The sequence below is a fragment of the Macaca thibetana genome, chromosome 19 (genome assembly GCF_024542745.1).
Source record: "Macaca thibetana thibetana isolate TM-01 chromosome 19, ASM2454274v1, whole genome shotgun sequence".
Taxonomy (NCBI): domain Eukaryota; kingdom Metazoa; phylum Chordata; class Mammalia; order Primates; family Cercopithecidae; genus Macaca; species Macaca thibetana.
In genome coordinates, this window is record NC_065596.1 from 24,860,256 (window position 1) to 24,881,835 (window position 21,580).

The 21,580-nt window shown below is 41.4% G+C and overlaps 1 protein-coding gene and 2 long non-coding RNA genes across 3 annotated transcripts; 1 reads left to right on the forward strand and 2 right to left on the reverse strand.

Annotated features, from left to right (window-relative positions):
- The first annotated feature begins 1,066 nt into the window (after positions 1-1,066).
- Positions 1,067-16,430, forward strand: ZNF224 (zinc finger protein 224). Its single transcript, XM_050772007.1, has 4 exons — positions 1,067-4,542; positions 7,495-7,621; positions 7,727-7,819; positions 12,990-16,430. The coding sequence occupies exons 1-4, from the start codon at positions 4,282-4,284 to the stop codon at positions 14,876-14,878; spliced, it is 2,370 nt and encodes a 789-aa protein (XP_050627964.1). The 5' UTR covers positions 1,067-4,281; the 3' UTR covers positions 14,879-16,430.
- On the reverse strand, positions 8,045-11,646 carry LOC126943392 (uncharacterized). The gene is made up of 3 exons (XR_007721749.1): positions 11,243-11,646; positions 10,779-10,809; positions 8,045-9,095 (listed from the first exon to the last, which is right to left on the reverse strand). It is a non-coding gene; the product is annotated as an uncharacterized LOC126943392 (long non-coding RNA).
- LOC126943390 (uncharacterized) lies at positions 14,648-20,031 on the reverse strand. The gene is made up of 2 exons (XR_007721747.1): positions 19,380-20,031; positions 14,648-14,931 (listed from the first exon to the last, which is right to left on the reverse strand). It is a non-coding gene; the product is annotated as an uncharacterized LOC126943390 (long non-coding RNA).
- Between the last annotated feature and the right edge of the window lie 1,549 nt (positions 20,032-21,580).

Consider the following 21,580-nt stretch of genomic DNA (forward strand, 5'->3'; position numbering starts at 1 on the left):
CAGCTACTCTGGAGGCTGAGGCGGGAGAATCGCTTGAACCCGGGAGGCGGAGGTTGCAGTGAGCTAAGATCGCGCCACTGCATTCCAGCCTGGCCACAGAGTGAGTCTCAAAAAACAAAACAAAAACAAACAAACAAAAGCAGTATGCTAAGTGAAAGGGGTCAGAAACAAAAGGTTCCATAGTTTATAATTCCATTTACATGAAATGTCCACAATAGGTAATTCAATAGGACAGAGATTGCTTAGTGGGTATGGGGTCTTTGGGGTGATGAAAATGTTTCCTAACTTTTGGTGACTTTCACGTTTTGTGCATTACACCTCAATAGAGATGTTTTAAATAATAAAATACGTTAAAATGTTTCGCATAGATAAGAAAGAAAAAAACAAACGTTTTTGTTGAGAAAATCTTTGCGAGATAAAATGTTAATATCATGAATATAAAAACAGTGCTTGAAAAGTGAGGGATAAAACCAAAAAATAAAAAAGTGGGCAAAACATCTGGACAATTTACAAAAACTGTAATAATGACACCTGAAAATATGCAAGAATATTCCATTTTGTTTACAAGAGATTTAAATTAAAACTACATGCCATTTCTTACCACTGGCAAAACTTAATTATTTTATGATTGTATCATCTCGCTTGGTCCCTTTCCAGTAACCCTCCTGTCATCACTAGAGGCGTTTAGACTTCAGGAATTCCTTTCTATACGATATTTTCTCCTGGGCACCCAGGGAGAGGAAAGGAAGGACGACTCTCAAGGTAGTCCACATTTCCCAACAGGCGCTCGGGGATATGGGATTCATTCCCGGTGGAAAGAGTAGTCAAGGGCTTCCTAGTAGTCGTCAACACTTCCCCCGGAGGGTGATGCTGCAGGAGTACAGTCCAGACTCTCAGTGAAATCGCGGTCAGTTTAGCTACGGCAGGCGGGTCCCAGGGAATTCTGGGAAGTGTAGTCCAGACGCTCAGTGGAGTAGCGGTCAGTTTGGCTCCGCCTGGCGGGTCCCGGGGAATTCTGGGAAGTGGAGTCCAAACACTCAGTGGAGTCGCGGGCACTTCCGTTTGGGGACTGAGGTTGCTGCAGTTTTTCCGCGACAGTTTGGGTCAGTTCCGCGCCTTGAGGACCGTTCTGAATTTCCTGGACCTATGCATTGGATCCTCAACCAACTGGCGATCGAATTAGGGGAAAAGGGGCCTCGTCGCAGAGCAGAGGTTTGGAGAGGCAAAGGCAGCTGTTTGCGTTCTCGTCCGTGGCACCTTCTTGGGCTTGGGTCTGTCCTCGCGTCCCGGGGGCACTGGGACTCGGTTGGGTCGCGTCTCACCTGGTTTCAGGGTTTCCGGGGCTCTGAGCTCGCCCACTCCGCCCCCTGCACCCCACGCGCGCGGCCACTTCTTCGCGATGTAACGTTGGGGTGTTAATCTCCTTGGGTTTCCCGTTACTGTTCTTTAAAATGGGGACTTTAGGACCATCCTAATGGAATCGTTTTGGGAACTGGAAGAGGTAACACAAATGAGAGGCGTAAAGCAGTCCCTGTCACTTGGTGACTGGTGGTCTCTTGTTAATTTCCCACGAAGCCTGTCAGGTCCCCGGGTGGGCTGAGAGCTCCAGCTGCAGGGGCCCTGGCCCTTGTCCCTGATCCCTGCAGGACGCCGGATGATCCCGGAAGCCTTCCGACCTCTTTAGGAGGGCGAGGTTTGCGTCCACTTTCATGAAGGGTGAGGAACATTTAACTTATGGGGGACCGCGACGCGGTCAGAGTATTTCATACCTTTCTCCCTCCTCAACCCGACCTTTCCAAAAGAGCTGCAGGGAGGGACTTCTTGGCTACTGAGGGCAAAGCTCTACGTGAGTGGTCCTTGGCTCTTTACTTTGACAGAGATGCTCACCCCAACCGAGAGTGTATAGGATGTGTCCTCGGGCATGGGGGTCGATAATAATTAAGTCTTAATTAGTAACTTCATTCTAAGGGCTTTATACAAATAAATTTACGCCACACCGTGGCTCTGTGGAGAAGTATTGCTTTTTTCTATTTTAAAAACGAAAGAGAGACACAGGGCGCATAGGCACCCGACTCGTGAGAGGTGGAGCTGGGGTTGGAACCTAAGCAGTCCGGGTCAGGGCCTGATTTGATCTTCTGTTGGATACGTTCTCATTGAGGCAGAGGAGCTAGTTGGACTTAAGTGGGGAAAGCAAGGCTTAGGGGCGTGAGCTTTTCTCAGTTTTTAAAAATGTTGTCAACTATTTTGTTTCAATCATTACAAATATTTTGTACTCTTACAGAACCATATCATTGTAGAGCATTCTATTTTTCTTTATTAAGAATAAAATGGGCCGGGCGCGGTGGCTCACGCCTGTAATCCCAGCACTTTGAGAGGCCTAGGCCGGCGGATCACGAGGTCAGGAGTTCGAGACCAGCCTGGCCAAGATAGTGAAACCCTGTCTCTACTAAAACATAATTACAAAAATTAGCTGGGCGTGGTGGCGGGCGCCTGTAATCCCAGTTACCTGGGAGGCTGAGGCAGGAGACTCGTTTGAATCCGGGAGGCGGAGGTTGCAGTGAGCCGAGATCCTCCATTGCACTCCAGCCTGGGCGACAGTGCGAGACTCCGTCTCAAAAAAAAAAAAAAAAAAAAGAGAACAAAATGTTTTTATTACCCACTAATCCATGATGTAAAGATAGCAACTGTTAAGCTTGTAATATGTTTCTTTTCTTTTCTTTTTTTTTTGTATATTTATAGGTTTATGAACATTTTTAAATTATTATAATTTTTTCTTAATGTTTCCCCCTTATGTGTTTAACTATGGAAATTTCCAAACACTGACAAAGAGACTAAACTAGTGAACTATCATGTTATATCATACTCATTAATCTCATTGTTATTATTTTTCTTATGTTTTCTGAAATTATAAAACTTTTTATTTTCATATCATTTAAAACCTATAGAAAAGTTGCCAAAATAGCCTAAGAAATTCTTATTTACTCTTTACCCACGTTTGTCAAGTGTTTACATTTTTCCTGTTTTGTTGATGACCATCAGCTGAATACCACCAGAAATATACCTGTAACCAGAGACAGCTGATTATAGCTTTCTGCAGCAAGGAAGCCCACATAGCAGGAGCTATCTTGGTGAGAGGAGCTTAGGAAGGGCTAGTATATGGTTTCACATAACATATTAGATAATATTAGATTGTATACTGGATAATGTTATTTATTTAATATTAGATATCTATCCAGACTGCTAATAGTAGTTTATTGTATTATCTATTATATAGTGCTAGATAACATATTACCTAACTTCATGTTATGTACTCTGCAGTTCTATATTTAAATTTGTTCTGTTTTTCACTTAAGGTTCTTACAAGTGTCCCCTACCCATCTGCCACCACCACCCGTGTTCACAGTCTAATTTTATGCATTGCCTTTAGTTGTCACATTTCCATAATCTATAATCTGGAGGATTCTACACCCTTTGTCTTTCTATGCTTGATATTTTTGAAGAGTATAGGCAAGGTGTTTTGGAGAAAGGCATTAATTTGGAGGTGTGTCTGATGTAATTCACGTGCGGGTTCAGATTATGTATTGTTGGTAGGGATACCACAGAAGTGGTGAAATGTCCTTTTCATTGCAACATAACAGGGTCCGAGTGATGTCAGTTTGTCTCTTCAATGGTGATCTCAACCTTGTCCACTTGGCCGAGATGCTGTCTTTCAGATTTCTCCACTATAAAGTTACTTAAAAAAAAATGAAAATAATAAAGTTTCTTAGTAATAGATAACATTATTCATGGGCATTCAGCTGTAAAATGATCTCCTCCTCCATTTATTCTTTGTTCAACTACAGATATTCTATCAATATGGACTTAGAATTGACTCTTGTTAAGTTAAATGATGTGTATGTTAACAATTATTTTTTCCAACCTATGGTATCATAGAACTTTCTTATATCAGGTGTACATCCAGTGATCATTAGAAAGTTTGCTGAATGGAGTAACCATCACCACAATTCAGTGATCATTTCATTCTCATATCGATCTCCTCATGCCTACTTATGGTTAGACATCATTCTCACTCAGATTTGAAGCAATCACTAATCAATTTTCTCTCTATATGTGTTTTCCTACCTGGACATTTTATAGAAATGGAATCCTGCAATATGTGGCCCTTTGTAACTGACTTCTTTCATTTAGCAATAATGTCTCAAAGGTTCATGTATGTTGTAGCATGAGTCAGTACTTCATTTCTTTAAATTTCCAAATGAGATTCCATTGTATGGATAGACCATGATTTGTCTACTCATTTACCCCGGGGAGGGCATTTTGGTTGTGCTGTTTTGGGTTTTTATGATTCATGCTGCTGTGAACATTCATGTGCCAATTCACAATACACATCCCTGTTGGTGGGTGGCATCCCTGGCCACCTTTTCATGTCTCTTTTTCTGCCTTTCCTGGCACTCTGCAGGCACAATTCTGCTTTTCCAGGAACTGCATCACTCAGGACTCTGCAAGTTTCCAGAAGTAAGAAGGAAAATGACCATGTTCAAGGTGGGTAGGACTTGTTTCTATTACTCTTAAAATTCCATCTCAGTACTCAGATTGTCACAAATTTTTCTCTGTCTTGGGAAGACTCAAGGAGAAAAGCAGACATTTGAGGATCTCTTGTGTACCAGGTGCTTCCTTTGTTACTTTTGAGTGGATTTTGCATTTGTTTTTACTTCTTGTTTTCTTGTGTCATTTATTCTATGGAGTAGACAAGATAGTAGGAATGGATAATTATTTCATTATACTACTTCTCTGCTCACACATTAGCTATTTTTGTCCTGTGATACTCTTCTTCATGTACATTCATAACTGTATTTGTATTGGTGATATTAATCTAATTTAAATTGCACTCTTTGTATTTAATATTATATAATGCTCATTTTTAATGGTTGCACCATATTCCCATTTAATCAATGTTCCTTTTTAATTACTTTATACTCCCAGACACCAGGAACTCAGTTTTGAAAGGCTACTTTTGATGTGTGCCACGGTGGCTGTTTTGTAGATAGAGTATCCATATGTGGCACATCACGGCAGGCTGTAACTGTGGCTTCACACAAGGATTGCTGGAAGTTTCCACACAGGAAGAGCTAGATTCTCTTTCCCCCATGCCTGAGTCATGCCTTCTGTGTCTTTTATTTACTGGCCTTTCTTTATTCCTTTATATATTAAGGAATTTGACCAAAGTAATATGTAAGCTAATTTTTTTTTTTTTTAATTTTTTGAGATGGAGTTTTACTCTTGTTGCCCAGGCTGGAGTGCAATGGTACAATCTCAGCTCACTGCAGCCTCTGCCTCCTGGGCTCAAGGGATTCTCCTGCCTCAGCCTCCTGAGTAGCTGGGATTACAGGCATGCGTCACCACGCCTAATTTTGTATTTTTAGTACAGATGGGGTTTCTCGATGTTGGTCAGGCTGGTCTTGAACTCCCGATCTCAGGTGATCCACCCACCTGGGCCTCCCAAAGTGCTGGGATTACAGGCATGAGCCACCACACCCAGCCTAACGTAAATTTTTTGTGTATGATACTAGAAGATTTGCCAGTCATTTGTGTTTTGTTTCTTCATTTACTCCTCAGAACAGCTGATTGAAGCAGTTCTTATCTTCCTCTTAAACACATGAAATATGAGAAACCTGCTTGGGTTCAGACAGGAGACCAAGGTTCAAGAATATTAGCCATTTTTGCCATTTTCCTCAGTTGAAAGAGAGAGAAGAAGAAAGAGAGAATTCTCCACTGAGGGGCCTGTGCCCTGTGGTGTGGGTGTTTGGAGTGTCCTGTTGAGTGATGACGTCCACAGGTGGCATTGCTCCTCCCTAACCCTACCTTGGGAGGGGGACGTCTTCTCTTCCTGTCATGGTACCTCTTCCATGGCCCCCAGCACTTCAGGCACCCAAGGACAGCAATTACCACAGTCATTATAGAAAATTTTAAAATTCATTATGGGAAAAGATGCCTTACACAATGTTACCAGAAAATGTAATAGTCTAAGGTGAAAATATTTACCATTTGGATATCTAAAAAAAGATACAATCTAAAATAAGAATCTTATGCACAAACTAGGGAAGAAAATCCAAAGAAATATGAATAAAGGACATTACCAGGAATGTATAGAAGGAGAAAAACAGACATCAATAAATATTTGAAAAGATGGTGGTATTCATTTATAATCAAATAAGTGAGAATAATAAAACAAAATTGTGGCCAGACCCGTGACTCACACCTGTAATCCTGGCACTTTAAGAGGCTTAGGAAGGAGGAGTGTTTGAAATCAGGAGCTCAAGACCATCCTGGGAAACATAGTAAGACTCTATATCTACAAAAAGAAAAAAAAAGAAAAAAGAAAAAAACCAATTTCTTCCTAATCAGATTGCCAAAATAATGGGAAAATTGATAACCTGCTTTTGGCTATGTTAAGAAAAATCAGGATAATGTATCCCCTTGAAAGATTTTGAAGTTAGGTAAAAAAAAAAGTTGAGAAAATGTGACATAATCACGATTTTAAACATTCTTATTTTTTGACATTTTGCTATTTAAAACTTACTTTAAATAGGAGAGTAAGATCTACCTGAAATGATGTTCTTTATTGGATTGGTAATCATGAAAAAGATATAAAATTAAATATTCATTATTTAGAATAACAATAGATTAGTTCCATGGAACACTATGCAGACATGAGATAAAATCAATAACAATAATTGACAAAAATCAAAGCAGCTAATGTTTATTAAGTATTCAGTCTGTGCTGCACACTTTTCCCCAGTACCATATGTATATTCCACTGTTTAATTCTTTAAAAACTACATCATGTGACAATCATTATACAGAGAGGAAAGTAATGCATTCAGGCCAGCTTGTCCAAGGTGACATGACTGGGAAGGGACAGAGCCTTATATATGCGCTCTGAGGCATGCTGGCTGCAGATCATGACATTCAAAGTTGCAATTAATATATGTAGTTTTTGCCTTGAGAGTACAGAGGGCTCACTGCGTAACTACTCACACATGTCACCATAAGCTTGTCAGTTTGGCAAATGTTGAAGAAAAACAATAACATCCAGGGTTCAAGTTTGAGAGAGGAAAACAATGGGCATTATCAAGCAAAGTCAGGACTGAATTGCGAAATGTTGCTGAGGTGATTGTCAAGATTTATCAAAACGTATATATGTGTAGCCCAGGACGACACATTTAGAGTCCTAGAGGATTACTTACAAGGAGACTCAATGATTGCACGAAGTAAAAATACAGGAGGTCTTTTTCATCATTGCGTTTCTGGTGGAACTCAGGAAAATCAGTCACTGTCAGGATTCAGACAGAATGAGTAGGAAACCTATGAGTTGACCTATGTCTCTCAAGATCCAAAACAACTTCCCACCCCTCCCCTCTGTCTGCTCAGTACCACCCCTCTCCCAGGAATCATTGGTCATGGGGTTGAGATTGCATATGTTTGATGCTGTAGGAGGCAATGACTTTCAAGGACGTGGCTGTGGTCTTCACTGAAGAGGAGCTGGGGCTGCTGGACCTTGCCCAGAGGAAGCTGTACCAGGATGTGATGCTGGAGAACTTCAGGAACCTTCTCTCAGTGGGTGAGGACAGTGAGTGTGCAGTGAGAACCTACATTTCTAGTAAATTTTACCTTGATGTTACCTAGAATGTGTTGGGATTAAGCACGTAACTTTGCCTATTTGCAGGACATCAAGCATTCCACAGGGATACTTTCCACTTCCTAAGGGAAGAAAAGATTTGGATGATGAAGACAGCAACCCAAAGAGAAGGGGATTCAGGTAAGAATCAAGCAACTGTGAATCCCTGTACGTCTCTTCCATCTGTTTACTTCTGTCTGTGCTCAAATCCATTGCCCTGGCCTAAATGGCCAGACCTCTTTCTTGGATTATTGACAACCATCTTACACCTGGTGGCCCTGCTGCCTGCCTTCCCATCGTGACATCTGTTCTCATAGCAGCCGAAGTGATCCTCAGGAAATGTAAGTCAGATTGTCATTCCTCAGCTCAAAAGCCTGTTTGGCTTATCTTTATTAAAGTTACAACCTCTTTAATGGACTTTTAGAGAACCTGTGTTCTGCCATTCATCCCCTCTCTGCCACCTCTCTAACTGCATCTCCTGTCCTCTCCCTGTTGCTCTGTCTTTACCAGCCACATTATTCTCCCTGCTGTTTCTCTGTCCTCCCAAGGACACTGTGTTGCCTTTTGCTGGTACCCAATGATCACAGACTTAGCAGACTGAGCAACAAACATTTATTATTTTTGTGTTCTTTAGGGATGAAGTCTGATACATCTCACTGGGCAGTTATCAAGTTGTCTGTAGGGCTTCATGTTTTCTGGATGCTCTTGGGGAGAAGCCTTTGCTTTGGTTTATCAGTGTCTAGGCACTGTCCACACTCCTTGGCTCTTGCTTTCCTTCTTCCATCTTCAAAGGCAGCAACTTGCATCCCCGTAGTCGCGCTCCCTCTGCCACTCTTCTTATGCCTTCTTTCACCTTTTGCATCCCTTGTAATTATATTGATCACTCCTGGATAATCCAGGATGATCTTCCTGTTCTCTGGTTAACTGACTAGCAACCTTAATTGCATCTACAACCTCTATTCCCCTGCTGTATACGTGATCATAGGTCCTGGGGACTGGATGTGGACATCCTTTAGGAACCATTATTCTGTCTCTACAGAAGCTTCTGACTCAGTCCTTACTTGCTTATCTCAGTCATTGGAATACTCTGTCACCTTAAAGCCGTCTGGCATCTCCTTCAGTTATTCAGGTTTCTTTTCAGTTTTAAAGTCATGAGAGAAGCCATCCCAAACCACTCTCTATAATTCCGTTCTATTTTGATTCTTCTTGTGCTGTCTTGTACCAAGTCTCATTAACTTCTGTTTATCTGTCACTTCTACATGCTGGACTGTAATGTCTAAGAAATTTTAACTCTTCTGGCTGTATTTTCAGTGTCTAGAATAGTCCTGGTACATGGCAGGTTTCCAAATATTTGTTAACCTGATGTATAAGCTATTGAATGGGGTGACTTCACTGTCTCCTGGAATCATGGAGAGAGCTAAGAAGTGAAACACAAACCACGGTGAAAGAGAGATATTGCAGAACGTGTTTTTTGTCTTCCAGTGGCCATGTATTTAATTAGAACATTCTTAGATTCCCTTATTTGACTACATTGTGTGTTTACAGTGGGCCCACATCGCATGGAAACTTCTAAGCATTATTTTTATTACCACACTGATCAATATGCCTTCCCTGTGACTTATCCTGGAGCTTTTCATAGGAAGCATACTCATTTCTGGAAAGAAATCATTTTTGAATGAGCATCCTGATGTCTGCTAGTGAGACAGCTTTTCTACAAGGGGAAAAAATCTCCATTTTGTGATGTGACAGATAATAACCAGCTTCCCAGCTAGCTTTCCTTTGAGACATTTACCCATCTGCAGCCCATTTGCCTTTCCAAAGTCTGCATGCACGTCACTGACCCCAGGTTTCTCCTTCTCCTGGATGGGGAAGGATGAGGAAGAGAGCAACACAATTCACGCAGCTGAACATTGCCTACATTTCTGGTCGTCTTTGTTCAAAAATATGTATATTTCTGCATCTTCATTGTATACAAATTTAATTGTTAAAAACATAAAAGAATATAGATTTTTACAACATAACTTTTCCTTTATTTTTTAGAGACCTAGTTCTCTATTTTCAACTTCATAACTTGGAAGGAATCAGGAAACTGCCCTCTCAAAACATCATAACCCTGAAAGAGACTCTCTCCTCCCCAAAAACCTCTTAAGTAACAGTGTGTTAAATATATCCATATTCCAGTGTGTACCATTGGGTACACATTTACCTATTACTGTTTTCCGAGATTCAGCCTTGGAAGTTATCTTCCATTTGACTGACTTAATTTAGGACTTGGTAATATCCTGACCAACGTTTTCAACATTTTTATGAGTGTGAGTCATAGTAAGAAACACATCTTTCATCATAACCAGGACAAACATTTTTCATGCATGTAGATGTTTATGGGTTACTTTAGTAGGCATTTCATGAAATGATATCTTTCTTGCTTGTCATGAAGATGTGATCATTTCTTTTCTAGTTCTTTTTTCCTAAATGCTCATTAGAAGGTTTTAAATTTATTTCACAGCTCCCTTCTTGTCTATATTATGCCATTTGGAAATAGGTATAAAGGCATATTTATCTATGTCATGTATTTTCTGCCCTCTTTTTTCTTCTTTTTTCTTTTTTTTGAGACAAGGTCTCACTCTGTCACCCATGCTGGAGGGCATTGGCATGATCTTAGCTCACTGCAACCTCCGCCTCCTGGGTTCACATGATTCTTATACCTCAGCCTCCCACGTAGCTGGGATTATAGATGTGCGCCACCACACCTGGCTAATTTTTGTATTTTTAGTAGAGACAGGGTTTCACCATGTTAACCAGGCTGGTCACCAACTCGTGGGCTCAAGTGATCTGCCTGCCTTGGCCTCTCAAAGTGCTGAGATTACAGACGTGAGCCACGGCGCCTAGCCTCTGCTTTTTTTTTTTTTTTTTTTTTTTTTTAAATGAGAGTCTAATACTCCCCCATGGAACCAACCAGGGCATGACCCCTCAGGCATTCTTTTTATCCCAAGTGTTCTCATCACCTTTCATTGTCTCATCAGGAGCATCACCCTTTGTATGCCCCTGTCAAGTCCAACCTTTCAGATTCCCATCAAAACTGCAGTTGTCTGTTTCTTACCTATTTCAGATAACCAAATTATTGTTCACATCTACAGAAAAATAAAATTAAAGATACATGTTATGCAAAATTCTTGTATAGGAATATTATGAATATGTAGATATAAACACTCGTAGGCCTTTGATATTATTGTGAAGAGTTTAACTGACTACACAGTTTAGAGCAAGAGTTTACAGAAGATCATTCTCATTTCACACCAACTGCAAGTGTGGGGATTTTCCAAAACTACCTTCACATTCAGTAATTACTTAGAAAGGCAAGCAGAACTCACTGAATGCTTTTATACTAAAAGTTATGGATATTTACAGGGTAGAGGTGCACATTACATTTCACCAAGAGAAAAATAAGGAACAGTTCTGGGAAGTACCAAATGAGGATCTTGTATTCTTGCAATAAAGTAGGATGCGTTACATTCCTAGAATTAAGGTGTGACGTAGAGAGTACAGCGAATCAGGAAAGCTCACCTGAGCCCTGGCTTTACAAGTAATTTTTGAGGCTCCATTACATAGCCATTATTTGTTGATTGATTCCCATGTGGCTAGTCAGTCTCCTGGGCCACTGATTGCATGTAACCTAAAGCCCCACCTTAAATCACATTGCTCTTTGTGACATGGGGGGCACCAACCCCCAAAGGCGTGGCCAGCCACAACCCTAAATCATATTGCTTCACTTTCCAGTGACCTAGTTTTGCCCCCAAGCAAACAAAGACACTCTCCTCACGCATAAACTCCTAGAAATTACCTCTTAGATCCTGAGGAGAACATCCAGACCTCATTTTGAGTGAGGTTAATATCTTTACTTTGTAAGGATACACAATATAAACACAAATGTACCAAGTATTGATTATATTACTTTTCTTTAAAGTTGGTTTTGATTCATATTTTATTATATACATAATTTATTAGTTTCACAATTTACCATGCAAGATTTTAGACTGATTAGGAAATTCACTAGGAAGAGTAGCAGGTATAATGTTTGTATCATATTAATTTTATTATTGTCTTTTATTTTATTTAAAAAAATTTTTTTCCAGTAGCTTTTGGGGTATAGTGGTTTTTGGTAACATGGATGAATTGTCTAATGGTGAAGTCTGAGATTTTAGTGTACCCATCACCTGAGTAGTGTACACTGTACCCAACTTGTAGCTTTTTATCACTTACCCTACCTTCCAGCCTCCCAATTTTGAGTCTCCATAGTCCATTATATCACTCTGTATGCCTCTGCATACCCATAGCTTAGCTCCCACTTATAAGTGAAAACATGGTATTTGGTTTTCCATTCCTGAGTTACTTTACTTAGAATAATGGCCTCCAGCTCCATCCAAGTTGCTGCAAAAGACATTATTTCATTTTTCTATGGCTGAATAGTATTCCATGGTGTATATATACCACATTTTCTTTATCCACTCGTTGGTTGATAGGCACTTAGGTTGGTTCCATATCTTTGAAAATGTGAATTGTGCTGTAATAAATATAGGCGTGCAGGTGTCCTTTTGATGTAATGACTTCTTTTTCCTTTGGGAAGACAGTAGTGGGATTGCTGGATCAAATGGTAGATCACTTTTAGTTCTTTAGAGAATCTCCATACTGCTTTTTATAGAGGTTGTACTAATTTACATTCACACCAGCAGTATATAAGTGTTTCTTTTCACCACACCCATGTCAACGTCTATTGTTTTTTGTAAGTCTTTTATTTCTACCAAGCATTTTACATATGATACTTGGTTTAGTTCGAAATTGGCCTCATCCAAACTGGAGATTATGGTGCACTTGAAAAATAAAAACTGGCCGGGCGCGGTGGCTCAAGCCTGTAATCCCAGCACTTTAGGAGGCTGAGACGGGCGGATCACAAGGTCAGGAGATCGAGACCATCCTGGCTAACACGGTGAAACCCCGTCTCTACTAAAAAATACAAAAAACTAGCCGGGCGAGGTGGCGGGCGCCTGTGGTCCCAGCTACTCCGGAGGCTGAGGCAGGAGAATGGCGTAAACCCGGGAGGCGGAGCTTGCAGTGAGCTGAGATCCGGCCACTGCACTCCAGCCTGGGCGACAGAGCCAGACTCAGTCTCGAAAAAAAAAAAAAAGAAAAAGAAAAAGAAAAACTGAATGTTGCCTGTACTCTTGAGACTTTCATGCCATGGCCTAAGTGAAATCTTGATAACACTGAACAAAGGCTTCACTTGTCCTCGTCTTTTAATTCTGTATTCTGATAGGAGACAAGATCCAAACTGAGATGGAGACTATTTCAGAAGCAGGAACAGATCAAGAGTGGTCCTGCCAGCAAATCTGGGAAAAAATTGCAAGTGATTTAACCAGGTCTCAAGACTTGGTGATAAATAGCTCTCAGTTCTCCAGAGAAGGTGATTTCCCCAGCCAGTCTGAGGCAGGACTATCTGTAATTCACACAAGACAGAAATCTTCCCAGGGCAATGGATATAAACAGTCCTTCAGTGATGTCTCCATCTTTGATTTCCATCAACAATTACACTCAGGAGAGATGTCTCATACATGTGATGAGTGTGGAAAAAGCTTCTGTTACATCTCAGCCCTTCGTATTCATCAGAGAGTCCACCTGGGAGAGAAACGCTACAAGTGTGACGTGTGTGGTAAGGAATTCAGTCAGAGCTCACGTCTGCAAACTCATCAGAGAGTCCACACTGGAGAGAAACCATTCAAATGTGTGGAATGTGGGAAAGGCTTCAGTCGTAGATCAGCGCTTAATGTTCATCATAAATTACACACAGGAGAGAAACCTTATAATTGTGAGGAATGCGGGAAGGCCTTCATTCACGATTCCCAGCTTCAAGAACATCAGAGAATCCATACTGGGGAGAAGCCATTCAAATGTGATATATGTGGTAAGAGCTTCTGTGGTAGATCAAGACTTAATAGGCATTCCATGGTTCACACGGGAGAGAAACCATTCCAATGTGATACGTGTGGTAGGAGCTTTCGTCAGAGATCAGCACTTAATAGTCATCTTATGATCCACACAGGAGAGAAACCATACAAATGTGAGGAGTGCGGAAAAGGCTTTATTTGCAGGCGAGATCTTTATACACATCATATGGTTCACACGGGAGAGAAGCCATATAATTGTAAAGATTGCGGGAAGAATTTCAGATGGGCCTCGTGTCTTTTGAAACATCAGCGAGTCCACAGTGGAGAAAAGCCCTTCAAATGTGAAGAATGTGGTAAAGGATTTTATACAAATTCACAATGTTATTCCCACCAGAGATCCCATAGTGGAGAAAAACCATACAAATGTGTGGAGTGTGGGAAGGGCTACAAAAGGAGGTTGGATCTTGACTTTCACCAGCGCGTCCATACAGGAGAGAAACTGTATAATTGTAAGGAATGTGGGAAGAGCTTTAGTCGGGCCCCATGTCTTTTGAAACATGAGAGACTCCACAGTGGAGAAAAACCATTCCAATGTGAAGAGTGTGGGAAGAGGTTTACTCAAAATTCACATCTTCATTCCCATCAGAGAGTCCACACTGGAGAAAAGCCATACAAATGTGAGAAGTGTGGAAAGGGCTACAACAGTAAGTTTAATCTTGATATGCACCAGAAGGTCCACACAGGAGAGAGACCATATAATTGTAAAGAATGTGGGAAGAGTTTTGGCTGGGCCTCGTGTCTTTTGAAACATCAGAGACTGCACAGTGGAGAAAAACCATTCAAATGTGAAGAGTGTGGGAAAAGATTTACTCAGAATTCACAGCTTCATTCTCATCAAAGAGTGCACACTGGAGAAAAGCCATACAAATGTGATGAGTGTGGGAAGGGCTTCAGATGGTCCTCAACTCGTCTGACCCATCAGAGACGCCACAGCAGGGAAACACCTCTCAAATGTGAGGAGCATGGGAAGAACATTGTACGGAATTCATTCTCTAAAGTCCTAGAAAAAGTTCACAGTGTAGAAAAGCCATACAAATGTGAGGACTGTGGGAAGGGCTACAACAGGCGCTTGAATCTTGAGGTGCATCAGAGGGTCCACGTGGGAGAGAAAACATGGAAGTGTCAGGAGTGTGATATGTGCTTTAGTCGGGCCTCAAGTCTTCAGCTTCATCAGAACGTTCATGTTGGAGAAAAACCTTAGTGATGTGATGGTGCGATAAAGTCTTCACTCAGTCTTCATGAATGCAATCTCATCTGAAAGTTCACAAAGGAGAGAAACATTAAAATATGAGGCACATAGTAAGCACTTCCCTTTGAGTACTTTATCTCTGAATCCATGCTGATGATAAATTTCACCCATTCTTGGAAGAGGTAAAACCTTTGTTTAAGATAACATCAGTGCTTCAACCATAACTCAGCATGCCCCAGTAGTCTCAGGACCACTATAGTGGAGAATCCTTGTAAATGGTGCAATAAAGCTTCATTCAGAAGTTTGATAATTACAGCTATCATTCAGGAGACAGGCCTTAGAAAGAGTAAGAGTTCATGAATTTGCTGAACTCTAACGGTGGACATGCCAAAATTGACGTCCGCTAGAATGTAAGCTACATGTGTCTTTCTTTACTGCTAAATCGTCACAGCCTTAACATTGATTAGCACTTGGTATGTGTTCAGTACTTGTTTGTCAAATCATGAAAAGATAAAACATATGTATGGATTTGGATACAATTTTATGTATCCAAAAAGGGAAGCCTGCAAAAAATAATTCTGGGAAACATGAGTTGAAATGCAGAGTAAACTCAGTACTGCAATCCATAGCAATATTTTGAATGTTATTATTTTTTCCTTTTAATTTTTTTCTTGATCAGATTTATAATATTCATTGAATATTATTTTATTGCACTTGGCTCCTGACTTCCCCCCATCCTGTGTTCTTAAGTTGGATTATTATTTGTGCCTCTATCAAATGTTCATTGCTTTATACGGCATAAATTTAACCGTCTTTTGTAGTTTTTCTCACAGTATAGACTGAAAAGGTTTGGTTAATTTTGCAATGACAGGCCACTGCATATTTTACAATTAAGTGTTCTCAACAGTATTAAGGCAAGATTTACAGTAACACTTTTAAAGTGCCAGATGTACATTGACAGAAATTTTCTTAGTCAATCCTAGATTGATCATGATTTGTGATTTCTATGCAGGCCTTGGTATGATTGCCTTTTAATTGCTGTACAATTTCTTTTTTTTTTTCTGGTATAAAATATTCTAAATTTGAAGGACAACTTTTGTCAACTTTCTTATCCAATATTCTTCCACCAACCCTATGAAACAGGAAGAGAAACTTAATGGAGTTTGGTAATTTCATCAAATATATTCATTATTGGGGCAGGAATAACACTTAAATCCTCCTCTTTATTGCTGGCAGTAAAAATATGTCTTTTGGAGAGCAGAACATGTCAGAATGTATAAGGTGCAACTGTTTGATATGAAAACCATAGGTTAGGAAATTATGCCTATGACACTAAAACTCCAAAAAGTAGAAGACCACATTGATGTCACTCCATTTTAAAATGGAAAGAACAAGTGTTCAAGAACAGGAATTTGTGTGAATTGCATTTATTCCTATAATAACATGAAATCAATGAGATGATGACATAGACACAATAACAAAAGGAGAAAATGTGGCTTTTTTTAGCCTTCATAACCTAATCAAATAAATATCTTTGTGTGTTTTATGTTCTTTTAAGTGTTTACATACTGTATAAATGAATATTTTTACTGATCTTTGCTGGCAATGAGGATTTGCAGGCATTTTTCCATTTTGTACTTCCATGAATTTTTAATTTTTTTATGCCATGATCTTTTTAAACAACCAGCTCTTGTGTGAATTAATAGTGTGAACTCACTCATTACCTTGGTGGGGACACCAGTGTTCATGAAGGATCTGCCTCCATGACCAAGCACCTTCCAATAGTCCCCACCTCCAACACTGGAGGTCATATTTCAACATGAGATTTGGAGGGGATACATATTCAAACTATTGTCAGATGCTAACTCATCAGGTATACACCACAGTAATATCTTAAGTGTGTTAAGTTAAAGTGATATCTTTTCTAAGGTATAGGACAAGTAGGGCATATCACCCCCGCTACAAGCAAAGAAAAGTGTCACAATGCTTAGTGTACCACTTTTGATATTGGATGCAACTTATTGTTTTGATTGTGCTCTCTGACTTTTATGAGTGACCTAAAAACTTTTTGACTTGTCCCAGACAAGTTTGTATAATATGTCCCAGCTGCCACGGAAGCTTCTCTGCCACTAAAACCCTATGATCCCGGAGGTCCAAAAGTGTTTGAAATGTCAGTGGCAGATAGTGACGTTTGAAGCCTATGGCTGGCCCTAATTGGAGAATCAAAATTCAGATGCTTAGGATTTTGAAGCAAATCTCTGCCATCCTCTGCATATATTTACTCTCCTCTTGAGAAGAAGCTTTTCATTTTGCTAGGGTTTTTTGTTGTTGTTGTTTTTTGACAGAGTCTTGCTCTGTGGCCCAAGCTAGAATGCAGTGGCACAATCTTGGCTCACTGCAACCTCCGCCTCCCAGGTTCAAGCGATGCTCCTGCCTCAGCCTCTTGAGTAGCTAGGATTATAGGCGCCCGCCACCGCGCCTGGCTGATTTTTGTATTTTTAGTAGAGATGGGGTTTCACCATCTTGGGCAGGCTGGCCTCAAACTCCTGACCTCATGATCCACCCGCTTGGCCTCCCAAAGTGCTGGGATTACAGGCGTAAACCACCACGCCCGGCCACTAGGGGTCTTAAAAGGGACAGAACACTTGACCACAGACCACAAAATTAACATGTGACTTATGCTTTCCATCATGAACTGGGTGTCGACCCCTGCATCTCTTTAAGTTACATGTGCAGATTAGTATTCCATTTGGAAGTGGTGTATATGAGATTGTTTGTGCAGGCTCTGAAGCCATAGGTAAGTGCACCTAATATTCATCTCCCTACTCTTGCTATATTATCTTCAGAATGAGTGAATATAAAGATAAGTCATCTGAAATTATTGTCTCAGCAGCAGAAAGAAGTGGAATACACAGTTGGGCACGGTGGCTCACGCCTGTAATCCCAGCACTTTGGGAAGCCGAGGCGGGCCAATCACCTGTGGTCGGGAGTTCGAGACCAGCCTGACCAACATGGAGAAACCCCGTCTCTACTAAAAATACAAAATTAGCCGGGCGTGGTGGTGCATGCTTGTAATCCTACGCAGGAGGCTGAGGCAGGAGAATTGCTGGAAAGCGGGAGGCGAAACAACGTCTCAAAAAATAACAAAACCAAACAAAAAACTGAAAGCTGGTAATGAAACAAATACGTGTACATGAACATTTGTAGTAACGCTGTTCACTACAGCCAAAAGGTGAAAAGAAGCCAAATGTGCATCAACGTATGAATGCAGAAACAAATTGTAGTATAAACATAAAATATTATTCATCTATGAAAAGGAATGAAGTACTGATATGTGATATGATGTGAATAACATTAAAAATATTATGCTAAGCAAAGGGAGTTAGAAACAAAAGCTTCCATTCATTTTTATGATTTGTCCAAAACAGGTAATAGAAAGGAGAGAAAGATTAATGTTTCACCAGGAGTGGGATTATGGACAACAGTAGTGATTTGCTTAGTGGGCATGGGGTTTTCTTTGGGTGATAAAAATGTTTTGGAATTCAAGAGGTGGTGGTTTCACAATGAAGCAGCTACGTTGTCTGAGGTATAAACCCGGGGTTCGTCGTTAAGTGCCAGGAAAATTTAGGACAGGGACACACAAGAGGAGTTTAGGCGCGGAGGTTTAATAGGTAGAAGAGAAAGAGAAATGGGTTACTCTATAGAGGAAGGGGTCTCCGAGCGGAAGAGGGTCGGCTGGCAGCGAATGTGCTGAGTTTTACAGTCCAGTTTGAGGAGGCACTGTCAGATTTACATAGGCGTCACAGATTGGTTCGATCAGTTATGACGTTTACGTAGTGCCTGGGGAAGGCTGGTCGCCCCACCCTAATCTTTTTATGCAAATAGACTTCCCAGTTGATTGGCCCATCTTGTCTACTCCTTACTGTGCACGTGGCTGGCAAAGAGAAGGGAAGATGGAGCCGCCATCTTGAACATGATTGGCACAACTGGCGGTATCTATGTCTGCGGCAGCTCCATTTTACAGGCTGCTCTTCCTTAGGAAAGGAAATAATTTGGGGCTGTTTTTCATTAAACAGAAAAGCCTTACCGAGGGCTCCCATACCCTATCTGCCTAAGTGATTGCTTCTTAACTCCTACATCAACAACACTCTATTTGTACTAGATGCCATTGCCATTGAATTACGGCCTTAAAATAGTTTTGTTTTGTGAATTACACCTCAAAAATGTTTTTTAAATAATAAAACGACTATGTTAAAAACGTTCTGCATAGCGAAAAACAGAAGTCAAAGGAAAAGCTTTTTGGTTGAGCAATATTTGATACAATGTTAGTATGAATCTGTAAATAATACTTAACGGAGGGAAAAAGACTAAACACTCAATAGAAATGTGGGCAAAACATTTGACCAATTCACAAACACTATAATAATGGCAACGGAAAATATGCAAGGATGCTCCACTTTATTTACAAAAGAACAAATACAAATTAAAACTACATTTAGATACCACTTCTTACCATTAGATTAGCAAAACTTAACTCCTCGAAGATTGCGTCTTCTCGCTTGTTCCCTTTCCAATAACACTCCTCTTATCGTTGGAGGCGTTTAGACTTCAGGAATTCCCGTCTATTCAATATTTTCTGTCCTGAACCAGGGAGAGAGAAGGACGATTCTCAGGATAACAGTTCACATTCCCCACCAGGCAGGCGCTCGTGGGTTTGGGATTCGTTCCCAGTGGGCACCCCGGAGTGGCAACGCTTCCCCCTGAAGAATGAGATTTTGAGCGTTTTTCCTTCGGGATTCGGAGGAGTGTAACAAATGCTCTATGGAGTCGCACACACTAGCTCCAGGAGGAGGACACAGGCAATTCTGGTAACGGCGGTCCAGGTGCTCAGTGGAGTAGCGGTCAGTTCGGCTCCGGCAGGCGAATCGGGATTTCTGGGAAATGTAGTCCAGACGCTCAGGGGAGTCGCAGTCAATTTGGCTGTGGCAGGCGGATCCCAGGGAATTCTGGGAAGTGTAGTGCAGACGCTCGGGGTCGCCGCGGTCAGTTTGGCTCAGGAATTCTGGGAAGTGGAGTCCAGACGCTCTGTGGAGTAGAGGGCACTTCCGCTCCGGGACTGTAAGGTTGCTGCAGTTTTGTCCCTGGTGGTTTGGGTCAGTTCCGCCGGACCCTTCTGAATTTCCTGGACCTACGCATTGGATCCTCAACCAACTGGTGATCGAATTAGGGGAAAAGAAACCCCGTCGGACAGCAGAGGTTTGGCGGGGCGAGGGCCGCTGTTTTCGTTCTAGTCAGTGGAGCCTTCTTGGGCTTGGGGCTGTCCTCGCGTCCCCGGGGTGTTTGGGACTTTGTCGGGTTGCGTCTCGCCAGGTTTTAGGGTTTCCGGGGCTCTGAGCTCGCCCACTCCGCCTCCCTGCACCCCACGCGCGTGGCCACGTCCTCGCGATAAAACGTTAGGATGTTAATCTCCTTGGGTCTACCGTTACCGTTCTTTAAGATGGGGACTTTAGGAACATCCTAATAGAATCGTTTTGGGAACTGGAAGAGGTAACACAAATGAGAGCCTTAAAGCAACCCCTGTCACTTGGTGACTGGTGGTCTCTTGTTAATTTCCCACAAAGCCGGTCCCCGGGTGGGGTGAGAGCTCCAGCTGCAGGGGCACCGGCCCTTCTCCCTGATCCCTGCAGGACGCTGGATGATTCTGGACGCCTTCTGACCTTTTTTAGGAAAGCGAGGGTTGCGTCCACTTCCATGAAGGAAGAGGCGCATTTAACTTTTATGGCGCACGGCGACCACGGTCAGGGTGTTTCACAGCCTTCTCCTTACCCAGCCCTACCTTTCCAAAAGAGCTGCAGGGAAGGACTTTTTGGCTTCTGACGGCAAAGCTCTACGTGAGTGATCCTTGGCTTTTTTCTTTGACAGAGATGCTCACCCCAACCGAGTGTGTATAGAATGTGTGTTAGGGCATGGGTGTTGCTTTCAGTTGTCAGGTTTTTCTAGTCTTTAATCTCGAAAAATAGCATAGCTTTCATCTTTTTTTCTTGATATTTTATCCTTGTTATTTTTGAAGAGTATAGATGAAGTTATTTGGGTCAAAGATGTTCATTTTGGGTTTTCTGATGTATTTCATGTTTAACTTCAATATATGCATCTTTTTTTGCGGGAATACCACAGATGTGGTAAATCTCTCTCTGTCTCTTTTTTCCTTGAGACGGAGTTTCGCTCTTGTCGCCCAGGCTGGAGTGCATGGCACGATCTCAGCTAACTGCAACCTCCACCTCCCGGGTTCAAGCTATTCTCCTGCCTCAGCCTTCGAAGTAGCTGGGATTACAGGTGCCTGCCACCACACCCAGCTAATTTTAGTATTTTTAGTAGAGACGGGATTTCACCATGTTGGCCAGACTGGTCTCAGACTCCTGACCTCAGGTAATTCAACCGCCTCTGCCTCCCAAAGTGCTGGAATTACAGGCATGAGCCACCGTGCCCAGCCTGAAGTGGTAAATTTCTTATTGCAACATAACAGGGGCATATGTCAGTTTGTCACTTCATTGGTGATCTCAACTTTTTTCACTTGGCCAAAGTCATGTTTGTCAGATTTCTGCATTGTAAAGTTATTATTTTGAATTTTTTTTTTTTAACCCCAGGAACACAGATTCAAGTTGCTCTCAATATACACTCCCTAATTTTTTAGTTAAATAAAAATTTTTAAGGAGA

Coding starts and splice junctions, on each gene's coding strand:
- ZNF224 (XM_050772007.1), top strand. CDS start 4,282: ATGATTTGTCTACTCATTTACCCCGGGGAGGGCATTTTGGTTGTGCTG. Junction 4,543..7,494: donor GGAAAATGACCATGTTCAAG/GTGGGTAGGACT, acceptor TTGATGCTGTAG/GAGGCAATGACTTTCAAGGA. Junction 7,622..7,726: donor CAGGAACCTTCTCTCAGTGG/GTGAGGACAGTG, acceptor GCCTATTTGCAG/GACATCAAGCATTCCACAGG.